This window comes from Poecilia reticulata, chromosome 15 (assembly GCF_904066995.2).
Source record: "Poecilia reticulata chromosome 15, P_reticulata-male-v2, whole genome shotgun sequence".
In the NCBI taxonomy this organism is placed as follows: domain Eukaryota; kingdom Metazoa; phylum Chordata; class Actinopteri; order Cyprinodontiformes; family Poeciliidae; genus Poecilia; species Poecilia reticulata.
Window position 1 is genome coordinate 11,395,825 of NC_088844.1, and position 21,878 is coordinate 11,417,702.

At 37.5% G+C, this 21,878-nt stretch overlaps 1 protein-coding gene across 2 annotated transcripts in view; it reads left to right on the forward strand.

The window, feature by feature from the left end:
* grid1a (glutamate receptor, ionotropic, delta 1a) overlaps nt 1–21,878 on the forward strand; it is a 241,393-nt gene that overhangs the window by 202,008 nt on the left and 17,507 nt on the right. For both annotated transcript variants that reach the window (XM_081616375.1, XM_017309069.2), the window contains exons 6-11: nt 4,933–5,106; nt 7,792–7,953; nt 9,887–10,006; nt 17,504–17,605; nt 18,715–18,912; nt 19,352–19,679. In XM_081616375.1, coding sequence (XP_081472501.1) covers nt 4,933–5,106; nt 7,792–7,953; nt 9,887–10,006; nt 17,504–17,605; nt 18,715–18,912; nt 19,352–19,679 — 1,084 coding nt within the window. The remainder of the gene's footprint in view (nt 1–4,932; nt 5,107–7,791; nt 7,954–9,886; nt 10,007–17,503; nt 17,606–18,714; nt 18,913–19,351; nt 19,680–21,878) is intronic.

Sequence of the window (21,878 nt, forward strand, 5' to 3'; positions counted from 1 at the left end):
AGTTGTCTATTTGTAAAGACAAAAAAAAAGTCAGTGTTACAGAACCAGCTAAACTGCAACTGCCTTTTTGTTGAGAGTGGCATTTGTACAGCAAGAGCACTTGTTCCTTCCTAACATGCCTAGACAGTCTGACCTCTACAAATTGTTAGGGATTTGCTGTTGGCTCAAAAGGACATCAGCTTGTTCAAACATTCTGCCTATTTTTCTGACACTGAAAGTAAAGTGCAGCAAAGGTGCTTTGCGTCCTTATATGTTTTCTACAAAGACCTTGTAGCATTGCAATATTTTTTTCAACTAACATCGACGTTTTGATCATAAAAAATAAAGTTGGTGAACAAAAATGCATCAGTTTGGTTAGTTAGGCAGATTGAACGGCTGAATAGGCTGATTTAAAAGTATAATACTATTTCTAAAAGTTATAAACAAAATGTAAATGTTTGCAGTTGCAAAACCTAATTTTTGCATTTTCTTCAGATATGTGTAACCAGTTGATCAGCTTTCAGTAGTCTTAAATAACTAGTATGCCTTTCGGATGCTCAAATATAGTTGGATGTTCTTGCAATGCAAGCATGGCTTCGTTTTAGTAATTCATATTAATATAAAGTAAACTTAGTAATCCTTATATAAAATCAGCTGAGTGCTGATTGTCTTTCTGACAAAATAGTTCTCCATGTAGTAAGTAATAACTGCTACTAAAACATGAACAATTCAAACACGCTTTTTTTCCATCATCATCAATACAAACCGACCCGTTTACATTTGTCAAAAAATGTTGCACTTCTGCAACATTCTGCATTCCTGCTCAATGTAGTTGCTAAGACACTGGAGGCTAATGTGGAGGTTGTGGTGAAGCCAGACAGAAAAAAGTAGACAATCGTAGCAACCAACCGTACTGCTGTACTTTAACACTTGAAAATGTTATGCAAGATTATCAGAAAAACATAAATTATTCAGCACTGATGATGAATACATTTGCACAGACCAGATCCTTGTGCAGACTTTCAAAAATATATATTTTGTGTGTCAGATCCATGTTTGCTTGAATTAATTTATTTTAGTATTGAATGATCTTTTGTCTCTTTGTATTAAAATGTATTTGTAGCAACAACAAATTTAAGGGCGAAAGCAAGCAACCAGTGACACACTGAAGAAAATCATTCATAATAAAGCAAAAAATAAATAAAAAATCTTAAAAAAATAACATTAGAACTGAATGAAAAGTACACACTTCCATAAGGGATCTGAATACTGCTAACTTTTTTGCCAAGCAGGGAGTTGAGATTTTTTTTTTAAGAGAGGACTGAATTCTCCCACATACATTGGTTTTGGCCTAATTAAAGAAACTAAAAAAAATGCATATTGTAATTACAAATTTTGCTCTCAACTACTCCTAAAATATGTTGCCACCATATGAAACAGTATTAAGTACTTTTCTTTTCAGACTTTTCTTAGTATCGGTTTTAAGCTTGAAGTGACGACCCTGTCCTGTAGTAATGTTCCACCAATACAAATGTAAATATTAAACCAGTTAGTTAATTGGTGGTGGTGTTATGTGGAACAAGAATTAAAAAAGAAGAAGAAAAAAAAAACTTTCCAGACTGGGATTCCCTAGGCAGCTTAGCCACATTTCACACGGTTCATTTAAGTTAACAAGTCGAAAGTTCACCAGGTCATAGTCTTAAATTGCCATATTTGTATCTCCACTGAAACTGTCATTAAAATTAGAAGAGAAACCGGTTGCCTTCTCCTCATGTGCATCTGCTTTAACCACTAGCAAAACACAGAACAGCTGTGACATATGAATTATAAAATATTTGTTTCACACATATTGCTTTTAGTTTCTCTGGTTTCAAGAACAAATGCTGTGCACTGATCAGCTGTAACATAAAACTACACACAGTTAAAGAGGACTTCAGAAAGCCTGCTTCCTTGAGAATATTAAACAAATACAGTCATGCTTTTGACATATCTAAAAATTTTAAGGAACTCCGACACCCCCTAAAACCAATCTGATGCGATATTTAGAAGATATTTACTGCAAATATTAGCTTCGTTGGTAGTGCTAGAATAATTTCCAACATATGCATTGATGCATTCTAAGCTAAATTTGGTGTGTGAACTATTAAAAAGATAGAGAGAAAACTAATACTATTTACTGCTCAATAACCTTGTATTGACTACTTCCAGCTGCTTATAGTCAAATCAACCATGACTTACTCAGCTAACACACACCTGAGGTGTTATTCTAAGCTGTTTGAGGTGTTGTAGAGAGAAAAATAACTTGAGTGACAACCTTTTTTTGCCACAGAAATGATTCAAACTCATGAGTGTGTGAAGAATCTACGAGTCTTAATGACCGGAATAAATTAACTCCCTGCTATCTGGGCAAATCGATTCAGCTGAAGTGTTGCCATAGTGATTTGAAAAGAAGCTAATGCAGTGATAGGTTTTCTTAAATATGTTCTGTTCAATGAATGAAACAGAAACTAAAAGCAGTCATTCAAAATTTACAGGAACGTGTCATTTCTGCTGTGTGTTACAACAGAAAATACTCACTTCCATATTCAAGTGATTGTGTCCATATGGAAAACGATTGTCCTGATAGTTGATAAAAAAAAATTAGCAAATTGCCCCATGTAAGTGGTTATTTCAGCAGGTTTTTGGTAAATGGTAGTCACATCCAAACCTTTTTGTTGGATGAAAGTATCTAAGAGAAAGTCGAGCTAAAGCCTTATATCCACAGAGCTTTGTTTTTCATTGTTAACACCCACTCCCTCTCAGCTCAGCTGTGTGCCGTTTCAAAAACCACCATAGCTTCTAATTAAATGACTGTCATAATTACGGGTAAGGAAAAAAAAAAAAAAAAAACCTTTATTGCTCATAAAAGATTAATAACATGCAATAAGCAGCACGGAGGGGCTAATTTAGCCTGTCTGTCAGCCAAACTTGATTAGATTAATGTATTTTGGTCATCAGCTGTCATTGAGACATGACTGTGCTGCATTGGTGCTCTCAGCAATCTAAGCTACTCATCTGATGTAATTATGTGATAATTGTAGATTTCAGCGGCGGTTTGTGTGTGATCTGCATCTGTCAAAAACAATATTGTGATTTTACTCGTGGGCTTTTTAAATCTTTTACAGTGCAGTTAGATTAGTGATCCATAAAGTAGTTACACTGACTTGCAAGACAACGTGTGCATCTTTGCACCTTAAAGTAGATATGGCTGTTTTGAAGACATTTTTCCAGATAAGTTAGACATTAACTACTACAGTATAGGTCTGTTTTTTTTGTTTTTTTCCCCCCACACACAGGATAAAAGTTCCATGTTTCAGGTCCAGATCCTGCTGGTCAGTCTTACTGCTGGGTCAGGTTCTGACATGAATGTCACTTGGGATTATGACAGAACACTTGGACAGGGCGGCACTATCAGTTATTAACTTGGACATAGGGTTCAGCTCGGTGAGCCAAGCGACATAATTTGTCTGATTAATGTGTCGCAGCAACTCATGAATATTCATGCTTTCCACCTGACTGGTCTCGAAGAGTCAGAAAGAGCCAGAGGAAAAAAATAGATGAGCAAAAAAAAAAAAAAAAAAAAACACCCAAGGAGTCTTTACCTCACACTGTGCACTGATGACAATGATGAAAGAAATTATGAAAAACATTTTCTTTCACATATCAATCAGAAAAAGGCACACATTAAAAGTAAATAAAAAACGCCTTAAACACAGTAAGATGATAATCATGTAGGAAACAGATTCCACTACTTAAATCTGGTTAAGAAAGCTAATGTGCACAAACAAATCGTCTCACACAATGCTGAAGTGCCAGGATCTGGGATGTAAAAAATAAAAAAACAAAATTTGTCTTCATGTAACATTTTTACCGTACAAATTCAGCTGAAAATGCACTGAAAAGGTACAACAACCTAATTACAAATCCATTTGCACCAACAACACCCCACTACGTTAAAGCACCTTCTGATTCTGTTTTAGCATTCATCTTGATTAGGAGTCTGTCAGCATTTCACATCTTGACTTATTAGTGATATTTTTCCATTCTATTGTCTAAATCTTGTCAGCTTCTTCTCACGGGATCACAAAGGCCAATAGAAAACACATTAAACCGTCTCCGTACACCAGCAGTAAAAACAGAAGGATTAGTGAAAAAGAGATGAAAACAACTGACTATGAACAAGGATCGAGGGGATGTTTTTTTTTTTTTTTTTTTTTTTTTTTTAAGGTATGTGTGGTCAGGAATATATCAGCCTTTAGCTGCTCGAGTTTCGACCTGCCGGTAACCTCACAGCTTTGTCAAGTAGTATATGAATCCAGTGTTTCTCATGAGACTCGCTGTCTGCCTCAGCATTGACCACTATCCTGCTCTGGAGAATAACAGGCAGCAGCAACAGGCTGTGTCTCATGAATATGGATCTGATCCTCAATACAACCTGAACTCTCTCTCTCTCTGTCTCTCTCTCAAAAAAAAAAAAAAAAAAAAAAAGGAACCAGAAGTAAGCTTTTTTTATTTAGATTTTTTTTGTTAGGATAAAAAATTCATATGTATGATTAGCTTTAACTTGTAGATATGATTAATCTGGATTCTTTTGTTTAAATAAAGATGTCACTAGATCTTATTTGCTCAATTTGCATGTACAGAAAGTAAATTCTCAAGTTGATATTTCAACCCAGTTGCACTATTTTACCTGCTCGCTCATGCACTCATCCTTCTTGAACGGCGTTTAAAATTCGAGCCGCTGAAGGGGACAGCACCGCCAACATCCTTCAAGACCGTCTGTCCCCCATTCAGGTTTCTTCATGACCGCTCACGGTGCAACGATCCCAGGCTGACATTTGCAGGCTGAGCGTCGTTTTCGATCTCGACCGAAATCAAATGAAAATAAAACGTCTCTGTTGTGTTCGTCTTCAGGAGGTGAGCGATGCGGATATAATGGAGTTGATTCACAGCTCGCTGGGGCGGATGACAATCATCCGTCAGGTTTTCCCACTGTGGAGGGACACCAATGTTCGATGCATGAGGAACAATCATCGCATTTCATCCCTGCTGTGCGATCCGCAGGAAGGCTACCTGCAGTCACTGGAGGTAAATAAAACTAATGAGATTCTGTGCATCGTTTAAAAACTGAAAGTATAACTCCTTGAGTAAATATTTTTAGGACAGCCATTCCCAACAAATGACATGTAACCAAGTTTAAGGTTTGAAATCTCTGTGGTTCGCCCGCTCTAGCACTATGCCAGACACCCGATTTACAGCGGGATTCAGAGTAAGGGGGTGGGCGTGTACAAATGCGTAACAGAATTAGTCATTTCAAATCTTTGTATGCTTTACAATATGTATTCTGGATATTTATCATATAGAAATCTCAGTAAATAAAGTTTAAGTTGGTGCTTAAAAAAATAAGTTAAAACGATGAAACACTGAGTGGTTTCGCAAGGCGTTGTTGCTCACAGGATTTCTCTGGTTTTGTGCGTGTAAAATCGAAATAAATAAATACGTACAATCAATATTTAAAAAACAAAAACAAAAAAAGAAAAAAACTTTTACTACAGATTTAAAGGAGTGAGGCCAGTCGAGCAAAAGTTATGACTTTCTGTCCAGTATAGCACCGAGTTGTTAAGTTTGTCATTTGTTCTTCTGAATATGTCGTCATACTGAGCCCCATGTTATGCACTAGGAAAAACAACTGTATTAATATATTTGAAATGATTTGTCTTTTCTTTTCTTGGGAGTCCTTCATGGTGAAGCTTTATGCCTGTTTTATGGATAACGGTTGTAATCCTAAACCACAAGTGATTCTCCTCTGGATTATCAAGGGTGTAAATACAATATTAATATATTTTTTTATGTTGTCTAATGTTTTAGGTTGGGTTTTTTTCATCAAAACTAAAATAAACACCTGCTTTGATTCACACTCACTTCCACATTTCCACTGTGTGTGCAAATGAGATTCATCTGTTGGCTAAATTTGATATCAGACAAAAATGTATTTTTGTAGTTTAGGTTCTGGTAAAGTATTTACATTACTAAGTTATTTTATAATTTGCTAATAGTAATTTTGATCTAAATTATTAGTTGTTTCTTTTTTAATAATTACACTTATCCATAGCCAAAACGACTCCTATAGCTGATATGACGGTGGTTATTTCTTGAATAAGTCTCATTAAATTCCATATATATATATATTTTTAGTCTTCAATTTCTGTTTAGAATATAGTTTAATCATTCAGCCACAGTGCAGCTGCTGAATGTCAGGAAATTGCAAATATGAACTGATTATGTATGCAACTGAATGTATATTAAACTCCCTTGGCAAGATAATTATGAGAGACATGGATGCCTATGAATACAAATTACTGCAGCAGAGTTTCTTGGGAATTACCAGCATAACTAAGTAAATTGTTATCTTATGCTATTGAAGCTTGTTTTAATTAATGTTCCACTGAAATTTGTGTCAAAATCACCACAAAATCAATTTATTAGAAAGATGCCACAAGCTCAAGTGTGGTATTAAATGTTTCTCCAGTATAGGTCAAACCATGTTAATTTAACCACCGACAAAGAATATTACTGAAAAAACTGTATAATTTCTGTGACAGTCATTTATTTCAGTCCACCTGGAAATCACACAGAGATGGTAAGTGTTCAAGATCAGGCTTGGAGTATTTTCTGAAAGGGGTTGAAATAGCTTGGTTTTCCTCCTGTACGGTTCTAAGATTTTTGTTCGACTCAGTCGATCATGACTGGAATAGCTGTTTCCCTATGGCTCTACTGAAATGCTAATTGTACAGTTAATCATCACAACATACAGATGGCCGAACCATGTGGTGTGTGCACCCAACGTCTTCAATAATTCACGTAAACGAGGTTAGATATATCCGGTAATGGCAGTAAAATCATTAATCTGAACAGTTTAACGGTTAAAAGATGGCAGCTCAAAACTCCATTCGAAGCTAAATAGCTTTTATGCGACCTGAGACATACTGAACTGAGTTTCACCTGGATTCAGCTCCTGACTCACTGACCTGGAGGCGAGCGAAGCCGATTCGGAGAATTTCCTACCAACGAGAGGCTTGGAGTGGGAGCTCGAAGAATGTCACGAACTGAATGCCAGGGGTAGCTGCCAATATTGTTCCCGATGATAGTTTTCTCGGGGAAAGTTTACTTTGAATTGACCTAGAAAACCTTCAGTGTTAAATCGATTGTCACACCCGGGCTGAATCCGGGAAGGATCCACCGCTGTGTCCATGAGGCGGAAACGGTTGAATGATTGGCAATACTAAAGTCCAATACGAAGAGTAAATTTAACCATGTCGCTCCAAAATACCATTAAATTTTTCCTACTTTATCATAAAAAAAACTCTTACTGTGCAGGAAGAGCATCACCTTCCAAGGCAGAACAGCAATTAAATCTCACCGACTCACCGAAGAGTATCCTGAAAATAAAATTAGTGGACAAGACACGAATGAGGAGACGAGCTGAGTTTTGTGAAGAAGAGAACAAAAAGTTTGTCTAAACTTTCAAATAAGGAGACATGTTTCATGCACACCTGGAAAAGAAAAGAAAAAATCAATTCAACCTTGCGATCTGCTGCCATTCTGAAGAGCAGAAACGTTCTCTTACTCTACGTTACAGAGAAGGGAGAACTTCAGAAGGGTTGTCTTCTGGGACCCCAAAAAATTACAATATTGTTTCTTTGTGGAATCGTTTCTGTGCTGCCGAGATATTTTCCTTAAAGTGAAGTTTTTCTTTTTTCTTCTCTCCAACAGGTGTCCAATCTCTACCTGTATGATAGTGTTTTGATGCTGGCAAACGCCTTCTATAGAAAACTGGAGGACAGGAAGTGGCACAGTATGGCCAGTCTAAACTGCATGAGGAAGTCCACAAAACCCTGGAACGGAGGATGGTCTATGCTGGACACCATTCAAAAGGTAAGAGGCCTTGTTTTCTTTTTAAATCAAACTTTTCTTGTTAACAAGCAGTGTCGTCTTTGTAATTTTATCAAAGGCTAAAGTGAAGCCTTTGATACATTTGATTTTAATTGAACTTTCTAAAGATGCTATTTTCTGACTTTTTTGAGCTTTAGATCATGAGCTTTACATTCCTTGAGTGTTTCTTAAAGTCTTCTATGCAAACTCAGGTCTTCTGGTAGTCGACTCTGCATCCCCAGAACCAAACATGGAGAAGCATCATTCAGTTTGTATGCTCCTCTAATCCGTAACAAATTTTAAGAAAACTGCAAAACAGTTGGAAAAAAAATCAAGGGTAAAAACCCACTTACTTGGAGGTGGTTAGATTAATAATGCCTGGAACACCAATTCTAGTCTTTATTCAATATTGGTTGATTACTCTTGATCATTTTGATGACAGTATTTGAATAAATGTAATGTTTGTTCACTGTTTGCTGTTCCTAATATAATTGATTACCCTGTAATGTGTTTAACATGCAAAGCACTTTAAGCTGCCTTGTTGCTGAAATGTGATGTGACTTAAAAAACAATACTGTAGATATAAATTGTTCATAAAAGCTATACATATTTGATTAAAAATATAGGATTCATTGAAATACAGTAGAAAATATGTACTTATACAAACTATTTTAACAGATGAAGCACAATCCTGCACATGGAAATTCTGTGGTATATATATATATATATATATATATTTTTTTTTTTTTTTGAAAGCCCAGAGGAAGCTGATTATTAAATGCAAACTCTATTCCTGGTTTCAGGATGGATTTATGGTAGTTTCCAGGCTTTGATCCTGTTATATTTATGTGGCCTTCTCAGTTCTTTCAATGAAAAAAGCCCCCAATATCGGAGAGGCGTTTGATCTCATCCACCTCAATCTAATAATGTATTTTTATTATTGTTGCACAGAGTGGTGCTGGTTTAATTTTAGATGTGACATCAGATGGCTCAGTGTGGTCCGAGCAAACAAGGCAGGGAACATAGTGTTAATTTGTTACCACGTGCAATCTTAAAATTATGTTTGTTTTTCTGTAACACATTGATTTTATTCCAAAAAATTCAACACGGCATCTCTCGCCCTATTGAAAAATCCAAGTAAAGCAAAATTCAAAATATGAGGCCCTCGTGTTATCTAAAATCAGCAAGCAAACTTTTAAGTGTCTTATATAAGATTTTCTTGAATTTATACACAGAAAATTCTGTTGGTATATAAAACATGGCTGTGTCATTATTGTACAAAGTGCAAAGCTGAATTAACTCAGGTGTGGTACAGCTCTTTTATACATCCATCTTCACCTACTGTTTGGACGAAATGTATATGAAGCCAATACCAATTCTTTTTTTTAGCCTTCAAAATAAAAAGGCAGAGGAAATATGAATAAAGTTAATTGCAAATGTAATTTTTCATAAAATTAATCAAAATCTTTGGACTTGATAGAAAAATAATAATTGCATCTGAACTAAAACATAATTGATGTTGCTTTAAATATCCAGAGACCTCAAAGGAAAATTTGTTAAAATAGCTTCAAGTATGAAAATATTTCAGGCAAAATAGTTTGTGTTAAATGAGTGAATTCTATTCAAAATGAAGAATAATAAAAAAAAAACATTAAGGTTGAGATATGTGTAAAAGCAATGCCACCAATGCTCAAATGTTTAAAGGCAAATGTTGGGGTAAATAAACAAAGGAAATCTGAATCTCTGTTGAATGTATAATTTGTACATTTGTCACGTTGTATATAATGAAGAACATTACTATTGTTAAATTTTTTATTAATGTCCTTGTCTTTTTGTTTTATTTCCAGTCTGAAATCAACATGCTTCTAAAAAAAAAAAAAAAAAAAAATACAGCTTTTTGTTATTATTATTATTTATTTTTTATTTTTTGCAACAGGGTCGGATCAGCGGCCTGACTGGATTGATGGACTTCCGTGCCGAAGGCTCCAATTCCCATGTACAGTTTGAGATCCTTGGGACCAGCTACAGTGAGACATTTGTGAAAGATGTGAAACGGGTCAGTCTGTTTTCTCCCCTGTGCAGCTTGCGACATATTTTCCTTTTGGCAAGCTAGCAACTTGAATGTCAGAAATAAATTTCATGCAATTTGTTTCAAAGAAAAGCCACGGCTTTTAGTTCAGTACAGAATAGCGTCTGTGCCATGTCCCGGTTGTATAGTCTGTGCAATATGCTGAAGACAGGTCAATTAGAGCTTCCTTATGAAAGTCCATTCAGGAGGCTTTTAGTGGCTAGATTCAATTTTGTGCTGACTTACATGGCTGTCCAAGGTGCTGAAAGAACTTCTGATGAAAATGGCCTGTATGTCTCAATACAACTACCCAACTAGGCATTTCTTAGTAACCCATGCAAATATACTTTAGATTAGGCACATGTTCATTAGACCTGTAGGTAATATTTTTTCTATTCAAACTTTTTTTTTACCCATTTTGTTGGACATAAAAGATCTTTAGAAATTTGGTCAGGCAGTGGAAAAATACAAGGATAGTGGCATCAGAATTGCATGTGTATGTGTGCTTTTTTTATTATATTCTTCTGAGAATTAACCATAACGTACACGCACAGAATAGCTGCGTCTGGATCATTTACTGCTCATTGTGCTTAATATACATTTTATAAGTGTCAGAAACCTTGTTTTGGACTTCTTGAGCTTCAGAAAGATTCTAGAATATTAGATTTACCACACAACTCTTAGTTTTCATAAGTCAAAAGTAAAGAAAAAAAATGAAACACACAACTTGCAAACTTCATTTTAAATCTCAAGTCCCTGACGCTGCATTCGCTGGTTAAAATACAAGCTAGCTATAGGCTATTGTCGACTTGTTACAGTGAAATATGAGCGCCGTGTGGCTAAACAGAGATTGAGAGCGTTATTTGTGCACTCCGTTATCAACTGTAATTTGTCGCCTTTTGTCCTGAATCAGTCAGGGACTTCTCCTCGAATGAAGAAGAATCAGGTTTCTTGGCAATCTATGTAGAGCAGGACTGACCAGAAGTGAAGATTTAATCACCACTCAGCCCGACTAAAGCCATTCAAACCAATTCATCATAACACGGCCATTATCATTAGCACGAAGCAAGATACACACTTACATTAAAAAATGAAGACACATCCATGTTAGTCATCCAAAGAGCCCATTGCAAACAGTAGAGGCCCACTTATAAATGCGCCCTTAATACACATGGGACGTCCAAACAGGTAAATGCAGGAGCAGCAGGAAACATGGCAACTTTGGGTGCATGTCTCTGGAGATCATTAGCAGCAGGTATAATGGAAAGGTATGCGCTGTGTCTGTGCTGTTGTTCATTACCAGGTATGTTTGCGTACCTGCAGTACTGGGCAGAACCCCTCTACTGCTAGAAAACAGACAGAAATGTATGGAGTTGCTGTACTGTTTACTCCAAAACAACAACTTAAAAGGAAATATAACTGCAGGATATTCTTTGCAGGTGGAACCAAAGTTCTTGTTTATTTGAAACTGATTCCACAGTGTGCTGCCCCTGCCAAGCCCTCGCTGCATTTATCATTTCGTCCCCCTCTTAGTTTTACATTTCCTAACGTCCAGGCCTCCCCCTCTTTCACCTCTCCTCTGTGGTCGCTTCCTCTAGTCTCTCTTAACCTTTTACTCTCATTTTTCAGACCCGCTTTCCTCCCGCTCCATCATCATTTATCTGCATTCAGTCCATTTTCTTCCTGGCCTGATGGCTCTTAGATGAGGCGTCTTTCTGGTTAGAAACTGTAATGAAGACTGAAATACTATTTCCAGAATGGCTACTGTGAGATTTCTGCACCATCCACTGCTGATGCAGAGTGATCGATACCGTTGTTGTTGTTTTGGTTTCCCGGTTTGGTCTTATTGATGTGTCAGCTCGTCTCTAAGCAGATATTCCTAATGACTTCCAGCTTACATTGAGCTCTCATGGAGAAAAGTCGGTTTATTTGAATGCAATTGCTCCTACAAGCATCTGGCATGCATAGTGCTGTAGATCATTTCTCAAATGTTTCTTCAATGGGACTGTCGTTAATCAAAATCATATTTTTAACCCTTAAAGTAAAAATGATTATGTTCTCGTTCTATATCTCATACTCAGATGTTTTTGGAATGAAATCTAGACGCATCAGCATTTAAGTCTTTGCACCGAAAAAAAAAATAAAAATCCAGGAGTCATTGTGGTCTCTTTCTGTCTCTCTCTCTCTGATCTCTGGAGTTTACCATTTGGATAAGCTGAAGTCAATGAAATGTCTGGTAATCATCTTTGCCCAATGAATCCTTTCCAACCTGGCATTACAGTTTCTTCTGTAGTGGCATTACGTCAGATCTGAAGGAGCCTTTGAAAATACATTGTTGCTGTGTGCTAGTCTGATGAAGGGGATGCTCGGCGTTGTCGTGACTTTCATGATTTGTTTTGAGGAATCCTTCCCTGCGCAATAATCTCCAAAGGTTCCTGAGCAGTTTCTAGAAACTATGTTCCTCCTCTAGAAATACAATCTGCTCCGTCTCGTTTTGTAAATAGCTTCACTGTTGCACCTTCAGTCCAGGCTGTTCAGCCTCATTTGAATCGTGAATCTAACACATTTAAAGCGTTCTTTCAGCAACAATTGGTTGGCTGTGGAAGTTTTTTTTGTTTTTATCTAGATCTTTAACATGCAGTAACTTTGTTTTTTACAACTCTAGTTGTTTCACCATTCCAATGTATTTTTGAGTTTACTTCTTACAGCTTTACTTAAAAGTATGCATTTTTACTTCTGAATTTGACATAGCTCAGTTGTCATAAGTCAATAAAAATATTCTTTTAATGCCTTAAACTCAAACAACCCAGCTAACCTAGCAAAATCCGTCTTCCCAAAATAAGCCTATTTAGACATTCTGCACTGACAAGAGCCAACTAACATTTAATACACTGAAAATGAATCAAGTGTTTGTGTTTATTAGTCACAAGGTTAGATCAGAATTTTCTTATTGGCCATCATCACCCTTCAAGACGCAACTGCTGACGTTGATGATAATGGATGCAGTGTTTCCCCATGAGCTTTAATGTGCAACACCGCATGCAGCATGTAAATGACGCAGCGGTTTAAAGCCGCCACATTCGTGCCACTGCTCAAACTAATTCCTCACTGACTCATCAAGCACAAATGACATTAAATATTCTCAAAAGGGCACTTCTCTCTTGCCAACAATAGATCTGCGGGGGGCTGATGGGAGTGTTGATCCAACAATTAATTTGCAAAGTGCCGGGAAGCATGGCTTTTTATAAACGCACTTTCTGGCTCCGTAGTGTTTTTAAAATGTCCCTTGGCTGCGTGGAATCTCTCCCACTTGTGCACAAAAACTAAAAACAAGTGTTTTTTTAATTTTTTTATTCAATGGCTTACTTTCATCTTATTAAAAGTTTTGGTGCAATTCCAATTACTTGCTACGTTCATAATAGGTAAATCCTCACCTGCAAAGTGAAACATAAATCTTTCCAAATTAGTCTATTTTAAAAGTGCTCAACGTCTCCTTAGACTGAAATCCCTCCGTCAGTTATGAAGAATAATCTCAATTAGAAAATTACTGTGATCTCCTTAAAACACACCTTGGGAGTGAACAATATTAGAGTCATATTGCAATAGGTAATCACAGGATTAGCAATAGTATTTTCAGATGGCAACTCACTCAGATCTGTAAAAAAATATTAATGTAAGCAGTTCACCATTACAGTTATATCAGCCATAACTCTAAACTGTCTGAGTTTGTAAAAATATATATTTTTTAAATGAATAAAATGATGCTCCACTGGATACATAAAAGCTAATTTACCATCAGAAGGTAAAAAGATTAAGCCTGAGGAAAATACCTCTACAAACGCCAATATATTCTCTTTCATGTGCTCCTTGTCAAAAATAATAAAAAAATGTCCCTGCTACTGTTTATTTTAAATGTGCATCATTTGATGTACCTGCTTTGTCGTCTCCTCTTCATTTCCTGTGAATGTGACAGACTGAAAGCAGAAGTAGGAGTTTGCTGATACAATAATTTGCATATATGCAATTTAGTCAGTATTTTTAATGCAGAAATAAAAAAAAATAAAAATACATTGATGCATCCTTCAGCCAATTTATTTAGGTTTCAGTTCAAACCTGATGAATTTAGATATCCAACACCACCAGTAATTTGTCGTGTAAAACGCATTCAGCTAAGCGCTTAAATTGGTCACTATCTTGTGTAAACTAATGCGAACAAACTACCCAGCCAGTCATGCAAGCAATTATAATTACTGCTTATATTTTCAGTTGTACTCATAATATTGATTATTTAATAATGAAAATCAAATGGATCTTTTCATGCCTAAATTCTCATTTTCTGCTGCTATGGAAAATTTAAACAAATGTCAAACTTTAGAAAAGTATGTTTATTTCCACAAATTTCTGTATGTCATCTTTGGTCCGTTTGCTCAATGTTTCTAAAAGAAGAAGCCCACATGTACAGCTCACATTTTCCACATTTTCATTTTATTTTCCTACAAGTTCACACTAAATACATCACTTTATGTTTGCAATTTCACCTCACATTTCAAGTATATCTAAAGCCTAAAAGATTTGATTGGAGAATTGTGCAAACCACTGCGCATCATTCCTCAAATTAGGCAGACGTCCAGTTCCTCTTTGAAGTAGAATTTTCCTCGGAACATGTTCAAAGTATTAGCCTAATAAAAACTAATGGCCATACATTTCCAGTGTAATTGCAGGTGATGTGACTTTGCTATGTTTATTGTTTGTGACCTTCCTAGTGGCGCGCTGGTGAGCAAAGCTCTGTGAAGTAGAAGTGTTCCTCTTTAGTGTTCTTCAGTTCACAGAGCGAGGATTGCTCAGTGTTTTTCATAGAGGACAAAACTGCTCATGGAGAAAATAGCCCCCTGTGAGGCAGCCAGTGCACACTGACATTTTGCCTCAGTGCACACTTTGAAACACAAACACACGGCACAGTCATGTAGACAGATGGGCAGAATTATTATGATCACTTGTAAAAAAAAAACAAAAAAAAAAACACCTGAAATCTGAAACATGGCAAAGTTCCCGACCGCCAGGAGAAAAAAATGCCATTAACAGAATATTCAGAAACAGGACAAATCATTAACCTTGTAAACACCACATTGATTGAGGTAGAATAAGTCCTGGGAATCTGAAAAGACTCCAACTTGCATCACTTATGTCTAAGTGACCCCTTAACACAGGGCACCGTCAGATGTCACGTTTGTTCGGTCTTTGCTTTAGTGTGCAGTTTGCCACCTTTCAAAGAACCAACGGATGTCAGATTTTTATTGGCACATCAGTTAACATCAACACAGATGAATAAGCCGACATCATCACACTGCCCACCAGCAGGTGTGTGCCAACAACTCACAAGTGACTCACGATCTACTTTCACATCAACATTTCTCTGACATCCGTGCAGCAAAATGCTTCTTGCGCTGCACATGCACTAATCTTCACATAACTGACATCATGACAGTGCTTAGAAGAAACATTTACTGAGTGACACTTTATAGGGGAACATATACAGTACACATTAGCTAGCGTGCCGTTAAGCAAGAGTCACTTCATTAATGAGTTTGCAGTGAAGCTATACATAGCAATGAACTGTACTGAGTTCTGCAGATTGGTTGTGACAAACAGGCTGATAATGAAATTTTAGCTCCGCTTTTCGACAGGCTCCGATTGTCTGACATGCTTCTCTTTCACAGTTGAATGCCTCTGTTGCTGCTTTGTGTATCAGAAGTAATGATTTCTTTCAAATGCACAACTTGTAATTTCAAGACTGTTTGTTCGGATCTTGCTGGTGACACAGATATACTTGTTCCTGTGTACTTCCCTCAAAGTTGAACCGAGATAAGACGAGCACAGAAAACCAATTTTTAAGAAAAACACCAAGCTTTCACGTCCCAAGTGCTAATTGGCTAAAGGAACAAATTAGAAAGTTATGCAAGATAAAATTGATCTGTCTGAGGGTTTTGCCGTCTAAAAATAACATTCAATATTCCCAATGCCTTGCAAAAGTGTTTCTCTACAGCCACGTTTAATGCAATGTGGTGACAGAGCAACACAAAGTACCACATCATTTTGAAGCAGAAGCTTGAACGTACATGATTTTCTTTAAGTGGATTAGGAATGGCCCAGCCAAAGTTGGACCAAAATCCACTGAAAATTCACAACAAGAATGATGCTTGCAAATGATTCCCTCTAGCCTAGCTTGAGCTATTTTACAGAGATTGAGACACTTTATCGTTAAAATAGCCAAAGGTACTAAAGCTTACAGAGAGCAATGTTTGAAGATTTTTTTATTATTGAATCACGAGTAAAATAAAAACAAAGTCCACTTTAAACAAATGAAAACGAGCTTAATCAAATGAAATTGGTCTTGTTCTTCGTAGTTAATGATTTCTGAACTGTAAATTTTCAGATCGGTACAAATCCTTCAGGGTTTAAAGTACCGTACAGGTGGTAGCCATACAGTCTGTTAATCCAGATTTCTCTTTACTTACACTGTATGTTGACCTTGACAATATGCAACTCTAGGAAGCACAGAGTTAAAAGCACATCTTCAAATTGAAAAGCTGGAATCCACCAATTTACCTGGGAATTTATCCATTTAGAAAAACAAAACTTTTTTTTTTTGACAAATTTTCCATCTCACTATGGTGTAGGTCATTTCAGTGGGGGGAAAATAGCTCGGTGCTTCCTGGAGCCCAATAGGACTGTGGTTTGACCTTGGGCCACGAGTCTTGTTCTGTCAGCTCAAATCAAAGGCCACTCCAAATGACGTGTCGAATCCTTGAGAATCCTTGTCCAGCCTGCAGCGCTGATTAAGAATTTAACAAACATCAGCCTCGAAGACCGGAGATGAGGCTCCAGAGGCTGACCATGTGGAATGAGAAGTTTAAAAAGTAAAGGATTGTGTGGACCCAAGGCACTCAAAGGGACATCGAAGGCTCAAACTGGATGTGTGGTAGATTAATTTGGGGAGCATGAAGTCAACCTCAAGTGCTCTCCTGTTATTTTAATAGTCTTGCACATTTTGTGCAGTAAGACGTAAAGAATGGGTGCAAACTCCTTTCACAACCGAGGGTCCCGTTTCTTGTAAACCAGTTAATCACCCTCCACTGCTGGGAGCGGGTTGATGTAAACAAACATGGACCACTCCATCAATTAAAGATGGTCGATAATGTGGGGATAATTACTGCGAGCAGAATTGTTTTAATTTTCTTCTGCAAATTGATTCTTGACTTACATGTGTGATGGATCTTTTTTTTTTTTTTTTTCCCTGCAGCTATTCTACAAACAGCTCTTTGTGTAATGGCTGCGGTTTTTAATGTGCTTCGTAAATAAATAAACATAATCAACACAACATTTATCTGCATCTTTGTCCATTAGAGGATACTTGCATTTCCATTATTATTTTTTTTACACAGTGCATTTTGCTAACCTATCTGATTCTTTGCTCTCGCCCCTTAGCTGGCATCGTGGGACTCCACTCGCGGCCTGAACGGAAGTCTCAAGGAGAACCGGATAGAGAGCGGCATGCAGGGAGTGACGCTCAAGATTGTGACGTTACTGGTAAGCTGTGAAAAGTCACTGAATCTATTAACCCAAGTCAACAAATGGAGTAAAAATGCAGTTAGGAGGGTAAGCACCAACATGCACGAGGTGGAATTTTACACCAGAGGGTTATGAAACGCACTAAAAGCACTGAAAACCGGTTTCAATCATACTTTGAGAGGACAGTTAAACAATAAAACTCCCAGCAGCTCACACATCATAAGCGTTCATTTAGAAAGTCATCAGTAGTTTAGAGGAAGGTGCATTGAAATGTGTTGACGAGGCCCCATTTCAAATAATAATAAGATCATTGAGTGCGAGCGCACCAAGCATCAGCTCCACATGCATTTTTTTTTTGTAATGCTGCAAAAAGAAGTCTTCACTTGTCTCAGAAATATAATGCATCTGAAAACGATTAAAGCACAGCAGCGTCTCTTAAAGTAAGACCGCATTTCTTTCACCACAGAGTCTCTGCCCTCGTCCTTTACCTCAATCATTTCTCCTCCCCTCCATTTTTCCTCTTTTCACAGATGATTTACCCTCCACCATATTTATTCACATAAGTTCTGCTCAGCGTTCTCCTGGCAGTGTCACTTCATCAAGTCATTTGCCCCTGCCCACTTTAACACCTCTCCTCTTTCCATGCCACCCTCCCCCGCCCTGTCCCGCTCGGCTCTTTTCACTCCACCTATTTAATACTGCCATGACACTTCCACTCATAAAGGGGAGCCGTGGGGTTGGGTAGGGGGGGACAATAAATTTGAAATGACAATTTTCCCGTTGATGGACCATAGCAGTTGCCATGGCGCCTTTTGTTATGGATCAACAGTTGCTAAGGAAACAATTTTACGAGGATGAAGTTTAATGGAGAACATACAAAAGCTTTTCATGAAGGCATCTTATGATGACTGATCGTGTCCTGCTTGCAGCTCTATATCCCAACCATTAGATTTGTGTGCATCGAAATAAATGACTCGTCTGCGATTGAGTAAAAGCATCCTCAGTTCTCAGAGTCCGAGCGTGAAACTCGGCCATAAAACATGTTTCTCAATATTAATATGTCCGGAACGTAACATCATCTGAAACCTGCTTTTTAAAGGACCTGCGACTGTTCTGTTTAAAAACAGGAGGAACCTTTTGTGATGGTGGCAGAAAACATTCTGGGTCAACCCAAACGATACAAAGGTTTTTCTATCGATGTCCTGGACGGCCTCGCCAAGATCCTGGGCTTCAAGTACGATATTTACCAAGTCGGCGACGGGAAGTACGGCTCGGCTCTCCCTAATGGGTCCTGGAATGGCATGATTGGAGAACTCATTGGCAAGGTTTGTACTTTTTGATTGCGGGAAGAGAGCAATTCCTATGCTCGTCTTGAAATTATATTTCTAAAAGTTAGTTCATTGTGTAGTTTACGAAGAAGAGCCTGTGTATCAGACCATCACATCACAAGCCATCTTCATCTGGCTGCAAAAATTAAATTGCAGTTCAACCTAAATAGAAATTGATACAATGACCTGCACTGAATACTCCAAAAATTAACTATCGTTTTGTTTCCTGTTTTTTCTACAGAAAAGTATTCAGAAAAAAATATGGATGAATAAACAAGCAATTGGAATCTGAGTTGTTTCAGAAACACAAACATACTAAATTACTAAACACCCTAAATGTCAAGAAACGGCAAACTAATGCTGGTCAAATGCATGAGTTTTGGCAAAAAAACAACAAAAACAGCTGGGTTATTTTTTTCTTCGTGTCTTTTAACAGCGAGCTGACTTGGCCGTATCTGCCATCACCATCACACCGGAGCGGGAGAGTGTGGTGGACTTCAGCAAGCGCTACCTGGACTATTCCGTGGGAATCCTGATGCGCAAGTCCGAGGAAAAGATAAACATTTTCTCTCTTCTTGCCCCGTTCGACCTGGCCGTGTGGGCATGCATCGCAGCGGCCATCCCTGTAGTGGGCATCATGATCTTCCTGCTGCGACGTATCCAAGCAGTCAGATGTCACAGCAGCACGGGCCATCCGCCACCTCCCACCTCTACCTCACTTCAGAGCGCCATCTGGATCGTCTATGGGGCCTTCGTGCAGCAAGGTCAGTTAATTAAAAATACAAGTAAAATTATCCATCCTGTTTGAAAATGTGCAGAAGCCTCTTGGTACTGTGGTGTACTTTTAACAACAGATTATGCTGTTGATATCGCATCCCAACTACAGATAGTTGAAATTCACAACCTAGTGTAAATAATAAATTGCTTTGAGATCAGACGTCTGAACCTAGGCCCCTATGGACCTAAATAGCTTTATTTTCTGTTTTACAAGTAAACACATTAATCCAAAAATTTATCTTATTAAATGGTGAAAGTATAATTTTTTATAGTTTTACTCCAAAATAATCTAAATTTAGCAGGGTTATTTTATACTATGCTTCACTTATCAATAAATATTCTTATAATTTAAATAAAAATAGCCTTTATTCCTTCCAGATCAAAGTCTATTCATAAAGATTCACTGTTCTGCAGTGCACATAAACACAACACCGTAAGTCAACAAGGCAGATGAACATGTGAAGAGTATTTTACGGCTCTCTTTCATTCAACTGCACATTTCTAAGCCAATCAGGAAAATTTTTACTTTTTTTTTTTTTTTTTTTTTTTTTAATACAGAGAAGCTGATCTTTGACATTACACACGCAGTGTCCCTGCCGGCTGCTGTCATAACCACTAAGGTATAATAACTTACAATAAACAGGAAGACGTATGCGGATGTCACCATGCAACAAATGCTGATGCAGTAGATGGAAAATTTCAGGCAAAATGCCCACCTTAGCATTTTTAAAGGTGCCTTTCTGCAGGAGGACACCCCATCTTTACGTCTGGTGCCGATCCAGGTACGTCTGGTCGCAACAAATGACCGATTTTAAAGCTCAGACTGCATCCATCAAAGTCTGGCGTAGTGCCCGTGAACCTTTTTTAACCCAACACCCACTATATTTTAAGAGAAGGGAAATTCATGCCTTTTTATCTGCCTTCGTTTTCACATTCTCATTTCTGGCTAACGTTCCAGCGGTGCCACTTTTTGATTCAAGTGGGGTTTTTTTGTTGAAGGAGCTAGGGGGCTGATGTAAGGCACGTTGATATGGATCTGACTGCTGATGCTTAGTGTGCCATTGTTGGTAGTTGAAACTTGGCATCCAAATATTCTGAGAAGTCCATAATGGTATGCTGGCACTTAGCTGGTTTATGTTGTGTGTTCACCCCCAGATACCGAGTGTCACTGCAGTTTTTTTGTTTTTTTTTTTTCCACGCAGGAACTGTTCTTTTGTTCCATATGGGGGTCATTCAGAGGTAGGATATAATCCAAAGCATCCCAGGGACCAAACGGATATAAAACCTTTTTTCATTATTATTAAAGTGTTTAATCAGTTCATTTCATAAATGAAAGCGTGTCCCACTGAGGAGCATGGTTAGAGCCAATTAAATCTGCACATGGACAATTCACATTCAGTAACCTTAATAAAAACAAACTCAGAGCCATGTGTAATAAAAATGATTGATGCCGTAGTCTGATACATCTGACAAGACCTTTCGTTTTTTGTTTTTTTCCCTTCAAGCTTTCCTGAGGGTTCAGCTGTGCCGATTGTGACACTTTCAGACAAATATGTTTTCATCACTTTTCATATCCTTGAAACTTTCAGATGACATTTTCCATGGCTTTCCATTTTAGGATCAGGATTCAAGATGACATTTTTCCTCATACATTTCTAAACCCGTTTTTCTTTTATGCCTTTGCAGACAACGGGCGACTACTACCAAAACACAACAGCAACGTTACTGGAACACATGAGGCTTCTTTATCTGACATAAAGAGAAACAAGGCTTAGAAATTTTAAGATAAAGAAAAATTAGCAATGCTATAGTTGCTACATAAAGTGGAGTTGCAACATTTACACATAAGCTAGTTGCATGGGAAATCCATTGAAAGTAATTTTTCAATGGTCGTCTTTTGAGTAAATCAGTTGAACTTAAGTTCTGTTTAATTACAATGATCTGTGTTTTTCTTTCAGTTTTCATGGTTATGGTGTAAAAAATAAAAAATAAAAAAAACGAAACCCAAATGTGATTTTTCAGAAATTTCATTAATATGTAGGAGGACCAATATGTAAATATTTTCCGCCAAACACAGAGATGCTATGCCACGGTTCAAACAATCTCGACACTGCAGGTTGTCCTGGATGCCTTCCAGAAATAAAGTACCGTACTCTGGGCTACAAAAGCTGAAAACCTCAAGCTGG